This window comes from Bubalus kerabau, chromosome 3 (assembly GCF_029407905.1).
Source record: "Bubalus kerabau isolate K-KA32 ecotype Philippines breed swamp buffalo chromosome 3, PCC_UOA_SB_1v2, whole genome shotgun sequence".
Taxonomy (NCBI): Eukaryota; Metazoa; Chordata; class Mammalia; order Artiodactyla; family Bovidae; genus Bubalus; species Bubalus kerabau.
This window is the reverse complement of record NC_073626.1, coordinates 90,104,948-90,119,878: the sequence shown is the minus strand read 5'-3', so window position 1 is coordinate 90,119,878 and position 14,931 is coordinate 90,104,948. Positions and strand designations below refer to the sequence as shown.

General features: G+C 39.2%; 1 protein-coding gene across 2 annotated transcripts in view; it reads right to left on the bottom strand.

The window, feature by feature from the left end:
- The window catches only part of LOC129646389 (lymphocyte antigen 75-like), a 123,500-nt gene that overhangs the window by 97,106 nt on the left and 11,463 nt on the right, over window positions 1–14,931 (bottom strand). For both annotated transcript variants that reach the window (XM_055572455.1, XM_055572456.1), the window contains exons 4-8: window positions 12,433–12,597; window positions 6,842–6,952; window positions 5,136–5,276; window positions 2,536–2,730; window positions 1,426–1,583 (exon numbers count right to left, since the gene is read on the bottom strand). In XM_055572455.1, the coding sequence (XP_055428430.1) occupies window positions 1,426–1,583; window positions 2,536–2,730; window positions 5,136–5,276; window positions 6,842–6,952; window positions 12,433–12,597 (770 nt within the window). The remainder of the gene's footprint in view (window positions 1–1,425; window positions 1,584–2,535; window positions 2,731–5,135; window positions 5,277–6,841; window positions 6,953–12,432; window positions 12,598–14,931) is intronic.

The following is a 14,931-nucleotide window of genomic DNA, read 5'->3' as shown; positions in this document are numbered from 1 at the left end:
TATTGGGCCTAATTTTTAATAAAACCATTTTTTCACTTCTCAGTTCAGTCTCTCAGTCGTGTCCGACTCTTTGCGACCCCATGAACTGCAGCAAGCCAGGCCTCCCTGTCCATCACCAACTCCTGGAGTTCACCCAAACTCATGTCCATCGAGTTGGTGATGCCATCCAGCCATCTCATCCTCTGTTGTTCCCTTCTCCTCCTGCCCTCAATCCCTCCCAGAATCAGAGTCTTTTCCAATAAGTCAACTCTTTGCATGAGATGGCCAAAGTACTGGAGTTTCAGCTTTAGCATCAGTCCTCCCAATGAACACCCAGGACTGATCTCCTTTAGGATGGACTGGTTGGATCTCCTTGCAGTCCAAGGGACTCTCAAGAGTCTTCTCTAACACCACAGTTCAAAAGCATCAATTTTCAGCACTCAGCTTTCTTCACAGTCCAACTCTCACATCCATACATGACCACTGGAAAAACCATAGCCTTGACTAGACGGACCTTTGTTGGCAAAGCAATGTCTCTGCTTTTGAATATGCTATATAGGTTGGTCATAACTTTTCTTCCAAGGAGTAAGTGTCTTTTAATTTCATGGCTGCAGTCACCATCTGCAGTGATTTTGGAGCCCAAAAAAATAAAGTCTGACACTGTTTCCACTGTTTCCCCATCTATTTCCCATGAAGTGATGAGACCGCATGCCATGATCTTAGTTTTCTGAATGTTGAGCTTTAAGCCAACTTTTTCACTCTACTCTTTCACTTTCATGAAGAGGCTTTTTAGTTCCTCTTCACTTTCTGCCATAAGGGTGGTGTCATCTGCATATCTGAGGTTATTGATATTTCTCCCAGCAATCTTGATTCTAGCCTGTACTTCTTCCAGCCCAGCGTTTCTCATGATGTACTCTGCATGAAAGTTAAATAAGCAGGGTGACAATATACAGCCCTGACGTACTCCTTTTCCTATATGGAACCAGTCTGTTGTTCCATGTCCAGTTCTAACTGTTACTTCCTGACCTGCATATAGGTTTCTCAAGAGGCAGGTGAAGTGGTCTGGTATTCCCATCTCTTTCAGAATTTTCCATAACACTTGACCTGAACATGAGACAATGGTATTTGGTTAGATTGTGGCTACCTGCTAAATATTACTGAGAGAAAGCAGCTTCTCGGAAACCATTTGGCGCAAGAATCTCAGCTCCAAAAGAGATTCTCTTCATCTCTTTCACACCAGGGCAGATACTCTCAGACAGGAATTGGATTGCTTCTTTAGTAATTGCTTTATTTACCTTTTCTCAGCAGTTACTAGAAAGATAATCTACAGTTCGATTACCTTTTATTTTCTTTCCTAGTTTAAATACAAATATTCCAATGAAAGTCACCTGATTATAAGATTATCAGGTATAACAGTATATAAATAAATCCAAGGAGGTTTCCTACCTTTCCTGAATAGGAAACGCAGTTGGGAGTCTCATTATAGGGAACACGTGGCTCATTCTCATCCCAGTAAGTTAGAGTAACTTCAGTACCATCTGACCACTGAAATAGGGCTGGTGTGTTTATATTCCTAAGGCCTGTCCACATTTCCCCTTCAGCATCTAAAAGAAAAATGTTTTGTTTGGTTACTCAGTCACATACTTCCACATGGAAACTACTGCTGATTTTTACATTTTGATAAGGGGTATTAGCAGCCTTGATGGTATTTCTTTTTCTTTTAATTCAGGAAAGTGATATTCTTTATTAGCTTGTAACAGTGTTAATATGTTAGGCTGGCCTGATGACGAGGGCTTTTCAGATCACTTATGCAGGCAGGGTACACAGGCGGAACAGCTAGCTGTACAATGATCTGTAGGCTGTATGTTCCTGAAACCTGGTTTAGATAAACCTTGCTTTATGAGAAATAATGAAATTCTACTAACAGTCATAGATATTTCAGTTAGAATAAGAATATTGTTCATCACTGAATGACTGTACTGCTTTGCCAGGTCAAACAACTGGTACCACGCTGGCACAGAATATAGGTATCTGAAAGTGAAAAGTGAAAGTGAAGTCACTCAGTTGTGCTATTACTGTGGGTGACTCGTAGGAGCAGACCTTAATACTGGCTCTCTGGTTTTGTTCATTTTTTTAGCTTCCAAATCATTATAAAAGTGAGGTAATCATCACTTAAGTGTCAGGAGGAATTTAAATAGCATTTAGCTTATGAGAAGAGGGAAATTATTCAGTCAATGGTGGTACTGTCAGGTTGGTAGCCGCTTGCTACACGCAACTATTTAAAATCGTAAATCAATTAAAATGAAAGGAAAGCAAAAATTCAATTCTCCAGTCACTCTGGCTACATTTCTAGGGTTCAAAAGCCACAAGTGGTTGGTGGTTATTGAATGACAGCACGGATTTTCTGCCAGTTCCATCACGGCAGAAAATTCTATTGGATAATACTGATCAAAATTGGATCAAACTGTAAGGTTTTCATTCTCTCTAAGAGTCTGAAAACAGGGATACTTTAAAATGTTTTAAACCTCTTTTTAAGAGGATATCTTAAAAACTTACCCCCATTATGAAGTTTTGTGACAACTACCTCCACATCTGCTAGAGAGTGAATGCTGATGAGGTCACTGCTGAAGGTCTGGCATGTCGTATGTGCCTTGTCCCAGGAATCACTTTCATTGACCAGCAGATAGCAAAAGCCATCATTTGGCACCCAGTCTGCAGCATCGCAGTGGGTATCTGAGTATGTCCACATATCTGGAGGAAAAGAAGCTATTTACATTCCAGTAAAGATATAGCTATTTTGAATCAATAACATTGCAAATTCTTTCCTGAATCATAAGGCTTCTGGAAAACTGAAGAACGGGATTTTAGATGGTACAGTGACATGAATTTGTGCAGTGCACAGCATCATAAGAGTGACTGCAGGGATTCAGACAATAATGTGACTTTAGAGTGATACAAATTTGCTATATGGCTGGCTATAGACTATTTATAGAGGGATTTCCCTGAGTCCTAGTACACAGAAGAAAAGTGTGCGGTAAGTCAGTAATTGACAAATCTCTTCCTGGGTATGGGATTTGTGATGCTCCCCTCCAGTCTCTGCCTTTGAGAGGTTATAATGTTAAGCTTCCTTTTCAGGTATGGTCAGCTTAGCAAGGGAATGTACATTCGTGCTCATGGCTGAACAAACAAGCAGAGATTTAAGGAACATAATAAGACATTTATTCATTTCACATCTAAGAAATGGCATCAGTGAAGGGAAAGAGCAAAGAGCATCTCTGGACCTCTTCTTTCCTGCCCTCTACTAGTCCTACAGGCCTCATGGAATGAGGGATTCTTTGTTTTGACTATAATAAAATTTAGCCAAGTGATGGTCAAAAACATTAGAGAAAAAGAGCAGGGTATAAACCATAAAGAATACGTCTACCCCTCTTAACAGAACTAGAAAGTAGTTCAGCTATTCAGGCTTCACGGATTTGGACCATTTGGAATGTTTTTTATAAGAGAATACATCTTCAAAATGTGGACAGTGTGTTTTTTACTAAAGGATAAAACCAGGTTCACCTTCTCACACTTGTAAAATAACTCAATTAACTTTAAGATTCTGAAATAGCACTTATTATTATATTTTACAATTATAATAAAGGAACAGAGGGAAAAACACTCACAATTGAACTTAAAATAATTGTTTTCATATTATAGTCTTTGTCTCTATGAATACATATTTTTACAAGATTACAATGATAAGTAAACATATGATTTTGTTCTGTTCTTTGTATTTTCCTGCTGGCACAGTTATGTTAATAAATACATTTGTTCAATCATGTGGAAACATCATGATTTACTTAATAATTGCTACTAAAGGATATTTATTTGATCTATATAAGTCACCCTGGTTTATTTTCATTGGTGCTGTCCTTTCTGCTATGCCTTTTGTTGTATGGACTAAATTTGGTTTGAATCAACTTGGAAGATGACTGTTCATTTTCCCCTATTATTTTTTAATCTTAAAAGAACAGCTTTATGCTCCTATTTGGATGATAAGAAATTTTATGCTTTATTCTCTTCCCTCAACATTCTTTAAAGCACAAGACAATTTAAAACCTCTTCTCCCAGTTTTAAGTACTCAATGAGGATTTAATCAAATACCGGGTATATGGTGGGCCCCAAGCAAGACAATAAGGATATTTCTCTCCTCCATTCTTTTGAACACTTCTCAAACTTTTCTGGACCTTGGAAGTTTCAGCTGTCCTGTGTCTCTCTTACTCCCAAACTCCCTGGGAAAAAACACCTCTGTGCACATATTTTGTCCGTCTACACCTCTTCTTTCTACCTCATTTGTCAGAATCAGCCTGGTAAAGCAGGGAGGTGGGTGGGCATTGTAGGGCAATTCCTATGTCCATTATTTTTCACTCCCCATAGAGGCAGGTCATATATAAGACCTCTCCTTAGAGTGTGGCTCTCAAACTGAAGAGTGTATCAGAATCACCTGAAAGGCTTTTTTTCTTTTCTCAAAGCAACTTTTTTTTTTTTTTAAATCCAGAGTCTTAAAAAAAAAATTTATTTATGTATTTGGCTGTGGCAGGTCTTAGTTGCAGCACGTGGGATCTTCCTTGGGTAATGCAGGATCTTTTGTTGGAGTGCACAGACTCTCTAGTTGTGTGTGGGCTTAGCTGCTCCATGGCATGTGTGATCTCAGTTCCCCAACCAGGGATCAAAACTGTGTCTCCTGCATTGGGAAGCAGATTCTTAACCACCTGACCACCAGGGAAGCCCCTGGAAGCACAGGTTGGGGATCCCCATCCTCAGAGTATCTCATTTAGTAAATATGGGTACGTCCTAAGAATCTGCATTTCTAACAGGTACAGGTGAAGCTGATGCTCTTGGTCTGGGGAACCACTGCTCCAGAGAAAGAACAGCCACCTGTGAAGAGAACTATATTTCCTATCTAGAATATCTCTGCCTTCTTATGAGCATATAGCAAGCTAAAGCTTTATTCATGTATAGTTTATAATATCTAACCACAGGGTCAATATCAAATACCTTCCTGCATTGGCAGTATCAGGTGAAGGAAAGGGGGAAACAGGTATCTGAAATGGATTTGCTTGATTTCACAAAACTAATTTTGAGACCTTTGTCGGAGGAAGTGAGAAAGGTACCTGTCAACTCCACTGTGCTATTTAACAGTTTCTCACAGACATAGGGCAGTTGAGCCTCGCAGGAAAAACTCTGCCACAGACCCGAATCGGCATCCATTCTTGCACAGCTTGATCTGCCAATGATAGGTGTCAACAGCACATCTGAAATGGCAAGATTTTCAGAGTTAAAAGAAGAAGGTTAGGGCAAGGGTGGTGGTTAGAAAAAATAATTTGTATTCTTAACTTTATTTATTGGAACTCATGAAATAGTTAAAACTTTTAACTACATTGGGATGTATAAGCTGCAATAGACAATCACATGTTTAACTATACCTTCTTAAATATAGGACACAGGAGTAGAAATACTCTAATATGTTGTAGCTAATTTAAAAAACAAAACCAAAAACAAAACCTCTGCCCCTAACCAATCTGCCTGTCATATCCTGTGGTCAGTAGTTCTTAATTTGCTACCCTACCCAATAAAATGCTAATTTATGATTCTACTATGCCTTCAAGGCTTTAAGATTAAATTATCTTTAAAGATTCTACTTACTGAGATAATAGAGAATTTATTTACTAAGAAAATTCTATTAACTGAAATGCCAATGAATTGGTATTTTATTGCACTTATCTCATTTTTATTATATGTATGTAGAATACTTTGGTAGTGAAGTTAGTGTTAACTTTTACATTCTACATTTTATCAGAAGCCTATGATTTTATTTTTTTTTAAAGATATCTAAACCTTTTTTGGAGAAGGCAATGGCACCCCACTCCAGTACTCTTGCCTGGAAAATCCCATGGATGGAGGAGCCTGGTAGGCTGCAGTCCATGGGGTCGCTGAGAATCGGACACAACTGACTGACTTCACTTTCACTTTTCACTTTCATGCACTGGAGAAGGAAATGGCAACCCACTCCAGTGTTCTTGCCTGGAGAATCCCAGGGATGGAGCCTGGTGGGCTGTCTATGGGGTTGCACAGAGTCGGACACGACTGAAGTGACTTAGCAGCAAACCTTTTTTGGGGAGGCTGAAGACCTTTTGACTAACTAGGGTTTTGTTTTATTCACTATAAAATTTTCTTAAGGATATTTATTTGTATATGAAAATATAACCATTATGTTGTCAGTACTTGGGTGCTGCAGTGGAAGACTTCAGGAGTTTGAGAATGAGGAATTATTTCCACTGGATGGTGTCACCAACTCAATGGACATGAGTTTGAGCATGCTCCAGGAGTAGGTGATGGACAGGGAAGCCTGGTGTGCTGCAGTCCATGGGGTCTATAAGAGTCAGACACAACTAAGCAACTGAATTGAATTATTTCCATATTAGAGTTAAGCTGCAGATGAAATGCAATATGGGTCAGTCATGGACATGTCAAGTCCTCTCAGGGACACATAAAGGTTCCTGGGCCGTGGAGTGGGGCTCTTTCTGCTCCTACCTAAAAACGCAGGGTCACTCTAAAGATTAGGGACAAATGCTCAGTTGCCCATGGTGGGGGTCAACTTGGCTATAATGGAATCACAATAAAGAAGGGTTCAGGGAAAAAAAATTCTTCTGAGAGTTTGAAATTTGTATAAGCTCCCAGGGAGTGAGAAGGTTGTTTTTTTGTTTGTTTGTTTGTTTTTTTGAAGTTTATGCTTTGTAAATGGAAGAGCAGGCAGTTGTTTGTTTGTTTGTTTGTTTTTTGAAGTTTATGCTTTGTAAATGGAAGAGCAGTCAGTTACCTGGGTCCCAGTTGAGAAAGTTTAACGGACTGTGGTCTGACCATTCCCAGCCTCTAGCAGAGTACAGTTGATTTAGACCAATCCAGAAAATTCTCGCAATGCCTTCTTTTCCTGTAAGAATTACATAGGTTTAAAAAGTGACAAAATTATGTGTTATTAATAATCCAGACTTAAGTTTATACTACTAGCAAAACATCTGCAGGTCTTGATTATGAGGCAGGAACCCTGTAGGAGACTGTATCCAACAAAAGCAGTTGATGCTGGCAGGCAACAAAACTTCTGTCTATTGAGAAACCCAAAGGCTGCTAAGTTAATCCAATTCCGCTTCTCCATTAGCTTGTTCAGTTCCTCCATGGTTGTATGGGTCCATGTGTATTGAAAAAAAAATAGAATGAAGATTCTGGGAAGAAGATGGTAGGAACAGAGGACCAATTATCACTCCAGTAAGAAATAAATATGAGGTTAAGAGTGAAATATAAGGATACACTATGCTTTCCAGGAGCTTCACTGTGAAAGACAGAAGCAGGGATTCAGGATCCAGGGGAAAAAAATTTAATGGTAGATGTTTAAACAAGTTTATAGCCTATTTGGGAAGAGTCCATAGAGTTTTGATAAAAATATAAGAGAATAAACAGTTGATGAGATTACAAACAGCTTGGAGGAAGTAGTTAACATTGAACCAGATGGAGAAATAACAGCATAGATAGAGGAAAAATTGTAAGTGTGATAGTGAGAAACTAAGGGTTGACCTCACTTTTCTCAAGGAGAGAGATAAGGATACTCTCTCTACTAAGGAAGGAGAGGTGGATGTTTGAGTAGATGGCTTGAAGAGAATGCTGAAGGGAACTCTGGATTTTTCCTTTTTTTTCACCTTGTTAGCATAAACAAGGGCTGTCAGCACTGGTACAGCAAGACCTTGAGGAATTAATCTAACGTACATCTTTCTTTATTAGTAAATGGGATTGATTTTCCAGCATTCCTAAAGCAGTCCTGGAAATTATGACATATATATGGTACTCCAGACTCAACCATACCTGACATTCAGAATTCCTTTCATTCATTCATTTCTAACCAGGGATACTATATAGGGGACCAACCCTTCCCATCTATCCCAAGTTCAATGTCCTCTTTTCCATGAAACCTTTCCAGATATCCCCCAGCAGGAATTCTGAATAACCGTACTGCTTCCTTTGAATAATCCTATTGTTCACCTGCACACAAAAAGTAAACATTTACAATGGAACAAAACGATGTTTGGAAGGTGTCAGGCTCCTGTTTACTTCATCACCATGTTCTATTTGTGATCTGTATTGATGATGACTCATGCCTTATTCCTCACTAGAATCATAAGATTTTAAAATTGTGACTATGCTGATAACACCAGTGCTCAAAAGTTTTTGTGTGTCTTTCTGTGGATGTGATAAATTTGAAAGGCTCTGGTTGGGCAAATGCAAAGGGTAGGGATTTCTTCCCTGGTCTGGACAATTTGGAGCTGGACTTTTTTCCTTCATCTAGTCCAAGCAAGGAATGCTATGATACATTTGGAGGAATGTTTGGTAGAAAGAAAAGAAAAGAAAGTGAAGTCACTCGGTCATGTCTGACTCTTTCTGACCCCATGGACTGTAGGCTGTCAGGATTCTCCATCCATGGGATTTTCCAGCCAAGAATACTGGAGTGGGTTGCCATGTCCTTCTACAGGGGATCTTCCTGGCCCAGGGATTGAACTCAGGTCTCCCACACTGCAGGCAGACTCTTTACTGTCTGAGCCACCAGGGAAGCAGGTGTGGACTAATTTGAGACTCTGTCTCTGCCTGTCTTTGCCATCAACAAAAAGATGATTGCTAGCTTAAGTCCCTATGTCTAATCAAATGGGCAAGTCCACTGAACTAGATATTCCTGACCATCCCCAACACCCCTTTTCAGACATGACTCTATATTTCTATTCCTCTCCCCACAGTGAGAAACTGTAGGGCCTGATAATGTTCATGCATCTGAGAGGAACATCAGAAAGGCCACAGCCAGCAGGGGCCCTGACCTAGACATGTCCTAGCCTTGGGCCAACTATCAAGGGAGTTCAAAGTGAGCAGTCTCTCAGGGAAGAGACAAATTAAGGAGAATAGAAATGTGCTGTTCCTGCTCTGGGGATTGTAGGTCCTCCTTTGTAGCTCTAGGATGAATCTATGATTAGAGGTCCCTGAGAAGGACACAGCCACAGGACATTCGACTCCCAAACAAAATCTAGTGAATATGAGCAAACCGAATCCCCCACTGGTAGGCCCCTTGTATTAGTAAAACAAAATCAAAATACACTAATTAGGTGCAGAACAGGCACAGAGAAGAAAGAATGCTCTTTTAGACTGTGTGGGATTTATCTTCAAGAGGGATGATCCTACTTTATTTCTGTCAGCAAATTCCCTAGTCCCATCCAACCACTAGCTACCAAACCCAGAGGTCATTTGGGAATAACATTCCCCACTATATTTGTGTCTGTACAACTCTTATTTCCCTGACTAGACCAAGCACTTTGATCACAAATTTCTGACTCACTTTAGTGTGTGTGTTGTGTGTTCAGTCGCTCAGTCGTGTCTGACTCTGCGACCCCATGGACCATAGCCTGCCAGGCTCCTCTGTCCACGGAATTTTCCAGGCAAGAAACTGGAGCAGGTTGCCATTCCCTTCTCCAGGGGATCTTCCCAATCCAGGGATGAAACCCACATCTCTTGTGTCTCTTGCATTGGCAGGCAAGTTCTTTACCACTGGCACCACCTGGGAAGCCCTTTTGTGGGCCTCACTATTCCCAGTCCACTGTTTATACCTGCTAGTTTTCAGGGAAGGGACACAATATTAACAGAAATTTCAAGAAATGCTTCAGATTTGGTTACTCTGAGCTTCAGATGTCAAAGTACAGCTTTCTTAGGTCTTAGGAAATCAGCAATCATAATTAGGCATATTGAGCACTCACAGTGAAAAAGAAGCTTGGAAAATTAGAAAGGACTGTGCATCTGACATTACTGATAAGCAAAAAATTGTGGGGAGTGTGTGGCCAGGGACAGCAGACAACTGAATCCATAACTCATTATCCTCTTTTACTTGTTATTAAAGAAAATTGATGCATAAAGAAATCCTGCAACATTTATTCCTTCAAATGCATCATTAGACTGTTTGGACTGGTGTTGACAGTCACACTTTGACAACTTTTTCCCTCACAGAAGCCATTAGCTTCCAAATGTCAGTATTCTGGGAGACAAATTTATTGACACTTTTAATTCTCAACAGTATTTTTTGTAAGTTTTCAGCGGGGTCTGGAATAGAATTCCATTGCCTAACAGTAGCCAAAATTATGTTTCTTTGACAGATTTCCATTCAAGAGATCTGATTATTCAAGTTCTGAATAACACAAGAAAGGGTTAAAAGAATAAGAAAGAGATCTGAATAAAGTTTAAGCCAAAAACCATGACAGAAGACCAGTAGACTTTTTTTGTGGTTACACTGGTTTATAACATAAGTTTCATGTGTGCAACATTATATTTCAACTTCTATATTTGGTGGCGTGCTCACCACCAAATTTTAGTTTCCATCTGTTCGTATATAGTTGACTTCTTTTAGCCACTTCACCACTTTTAGCCATTTCACCCACTTCTCTTCCTGCTTCTCATCTTATAACCATTATTCTGTTCTCTATGTTTTTGTTTTGCTTGTTTATGTATTTGTTTATTTAAATATGTCACATGAGTAAAGCCATACAGTACTTGTCTTTATATGTCTGACTAATTTCACACAATATAACACTCTCAAGGTCTCTCCGTGATGTTTTTCATAGAAATAGAACAAAATTTTATACAAACAAGATTCATATGGAACAACAAAAGACCCCAAATAACCAAAGCAATCCTGAGAAAAAAAACAAAGCTGGAGGTAACCACTCCCTGATTTCAAATTATATCACAAAGCTAGAGTAATTATAACAGTATAGTATTGGCAGGAAAAACAGACACACAGATCAAAAGAACATAATTGAGAGCTCAGAAATATAGCCATGCATATATGGGCAACTGATTTATAACAAAGAACATACAATGGAGAAAAGATAGTCCTTTCAATAAATGGTATCGGGAAAACTGGACAGCGCCATGTGCAAAAGAATGAAACTAGACCACTGTCTTGTACCATATTAAAAAATCAGCTCAAAATGGATTCAAAATCTGAATCTATGACCTGAAACCATAAAACTCCTAGGAGAAAACATAGGCAGTATGTTCTCTGACATCAGTCTTAGAATGTTTCTGGATATATTTCCTTAGGCAAAAGAAGCAAAAGCACAAGTAAACAAACTCGCCTATATAAATCCAGAACGCTTCTGCACAGCAAAGGAAATTACCAACACAACTACCAATGTGAGAAGATATTTGCATATCATTTATCCTATAAGGGGTTAATATTCAAAATATACAAAGAACTCATACATTTCAAAAACAAAAAACCAAACAACCCAATTTAAAAATGGGCATAGGATCTGAATTGACACTGTTCCAAAGAAGACATATAGATAGATGGCCAACAAACATATTAAAGATATTTGACATCAGTAGTTATTAGGGAAGTGCAAATCAAAACTACAATGAGATATCACCTCATGCCTGTTATCAAATGGGCAAGAAACAAAAAATGTTGGAGAAGATGTAGAGAAAAGGAAAGCCTCATACATTGTGGATGGGAATGTAAAAGTCCAGTAGGTTTTTAATGATGAAAACAAAGAAAGGGATGAAAGAGGAGTAAATACTACAGTAAAGAAGTAAGGGAAAAAAAAAAAAGAAAGAAAAAAAAAATAAGTAAGGGTTCTGGAGTTATATATATGTTGAAATTCAAATTCCAATTCTGATACTTCATAGCTCTGGGATGTTGGGTGTATTATTTCTAAACATTGATTCCTAATCTGTAAGTGGGGATAAAAATACTTGTAATGATGATTAATTTATAGTTGCCCCCTGAAAAACATGAGTTTGAACCATGCTGGTCCACTTACATGTCGACTCTTTTCACTAAATACATACTATAGAGCTATACAATCTACAGTTGGTTGAATCCATGGATGTAAATGTGAAGTTTTTTACTGAGGTGATCTACTTCGACTCAACAGTCTTCTCCACTCTCCTCAAATTCTCTACTGTTCAATGTTCAAAGTATTTAATGTTCACCTTTTTTCAGATCCTTTCATTTAGGCTTCAGTTAGCAGTTTAATCTTGCTACCTCACCTTGTTTTCCGAATATTTACCTCTCTTGGTCTTTATCATGAGATGCACTTTCAATGGACTGAATAGGATTATATTCAGTATTTTTTCACTTGGGGGCTTTGGTGTTAAATCCCAGGAAAAGACAGAGAAATATAGAAGAAAGCAACATACCTAGACATGAAAATAGAAGACAGCACCTTTACCATCTCAGCAATTTGCTCTACCACAAGCAACTTAAACCTACTTTTTAAAAAAATTTTTTATTGAAGGATAATAGCTTTACATAATTTTGTTATTTTCTGTCAAAGCTCAACATGAATCAGCCATAGGTATACATATATCCCCTCTCTTTAAACCTACCTTTAAGATAAGTTAACTCAGCAGCACTGTTGATGCTCAGTAAGTCAGCTCCTTGATTCTGACATGAAACGTAAGCTTCCTTCCAAGAAAGAGTTGCCTGAATATTAAATTGGTAGCAACTTCCAATCTCCTCGTTCTTTTCCCAATTATCTTCACAGCCACTTTCTGTTGATAAAAAGATATGTCAGTGATCATAAAATAAGGGCATAATGTTGTCTATTACTAAGAGTACTTACAAATACTGCCATTCAATTTGCATACTCTTAAGATATGCTAAGATTGAGGCTGTCATTGTTGTACTAGACAAGATTTTGATTCTTTGGTTAGATGAAAAAACCAAACTCACAGGACAGGAAATGACTTAGACTAGTTAAAGCTTCCATGCTGCTTCTAGCTTCTACTCTCCTTTTATATAACCCCATTGGTTATAATGTCACATTTTAGCCCACGCCTACTCTCTGCCTAAAAACAGGAGTCTTCACCTGTGTTCAACCCCTCGGCTCACTTGAAGATGGTATCAGACTAAAGAGGGGTTTGCCCATGTTCTGCAGTGAAACCACTGAACGTGCTTGCATGTGTGTGTGTTTAGACAATGCTTAAGTGCCTAAGATTTAACGCGTAGTGATACCTTATTTGCAAAACTCAGTCTAGTTTCTCCTTATATTTTAAAAGATGATGTAATATATGACTAATCTTACAGAACTAACATTATATATGCACTATATGTCTGTATGTACATATGTGTGCATGTGTGTGTGTGCTCAGTCATGTCTGACTCTTTGTGACCCCCATGGACTGTAGCCCACCAGGCTCCTCTACCCATGTAATTTTCCAGGCAAGAATACTGGAGTAGGTTGCCATTTCCTCCTCCAGGGGATCATCCCAACCTGGTGATCAAATCCATGTCTCCCGTGTCTCCTGCATTGGCAGGCAGATTCTTTACCACTAGCGCCACCTGGGAAGACTATATATGTACATATAAATATACATGTACATTGTGAATATCATTTTTCTTCAACAAATATCTAAAGAACATGATAACTTCAGATGAAGAACCTTCAAGCTCTTTCCAGGACAGATATGTAGGTCTTGATACAACTAGTTCAAAAATATACTCAGGGCCTCCATGTGCTCCCAACAAGAAGGAAAAACCAACAGAGCTTACGTTAAGTGTATCCCTGGCTTCACGTGGGTTCTTCCAAAGGGTCTCCCATAACCAGTTATACTTATGGACCCTCAAGCGGGAAGGGCCCTTAGAGATCATTTTGTGTAATGTCTTCATTTCACAGATAGGAACAAGGATCTAGGGACATTAGCAGCAGAGCTATAACCAGAGTACAGTTGTCTAACTCTGGTGTTGTTGATCTTCCGAATGGCATACACTGCTTCTTCAGCCACTTCTGAATGTCCTAAACCACAATAGAGGTGGTTGTGACATTTGGTAAAAACAAAGTAGGTGGATTTGCAAGTGCATTACCTAAAGGTTCTTTTTTTATCACTAAGGCAAAACACTTGTAAATCTGGACGATTTCAGCAGGATGGCAATGTATTATTTGCTGTAAAATACAATCTCTATGGTTTAGCAGTCCTCAGATTTGAGAAACTCACAATCTCACTTCTGTAGAAAGGGAGGCACATGAATGCACTGACAACTCCCGCTTTCATCCAAAGTAGGCTAAAGGCACCAAGACACACGTCAGTCAAGGCAGCAAGGTGGAATGGGATGGGGAATGAACAAGGTGGAACACACTGGGAAATGAAGGTCAGAATCCTGGGAGATCTACCAGGCTCCACACAAATACGGTCTGACACTGACAGGCTATTTCATCAATCTAGGTCTGCTGCTCCTCACCTGAGAAATGAGGGTTTGCTCTGAATAACGTCTAAGCCTCTCCACAATCCCTAAAGTTTCTGATCCAGACTTTGTGCTAGGCTAAGTCGCTTCAGTCACGTCCAACTCTTTGCAACCCTAAGAATTGTATACCACCAGGCTCCTCTGTCCAAGATTCTCCAGACAAGAATACTGGAATGGGTGCCCTCCTCTAAGGGATCTTCCTGACCCAGGGATCGAACCTGTGTCTCCTATGGCTCCTGCATTGCAGGTGGATTCTTTACCGCTGCAATGGGGAGCCCATGATCCAAACTATAGTAAGACTGAAATAAAATTGGTGCCTGGTTGACCGAACCCAGCTTGTCATCAATTACAGGTGGAGTAAATGTTGGCTTTTTATCTTTCAGTAAGTTCTAAGTGTTGAAAAGCCTTTGCCTCTACCTAGAAAAGTAATTCTTAAAGTGTGGTCCCCAGACCATCATCAGCATTATCTGGGAACTCACTAAACTGCAAAGTTTTGGATACCATCCAAAATCTACCAAATTACAATTTCTGGAGGTTGGCCCCACAAATCTGTATTGTAACAAACTCTCCAAATAATTCTGTTGCAACCTGAAGTTTGAGAATGATTGGCTTGACATAATCTCTTCAAGTTGCTTAGGACTCTA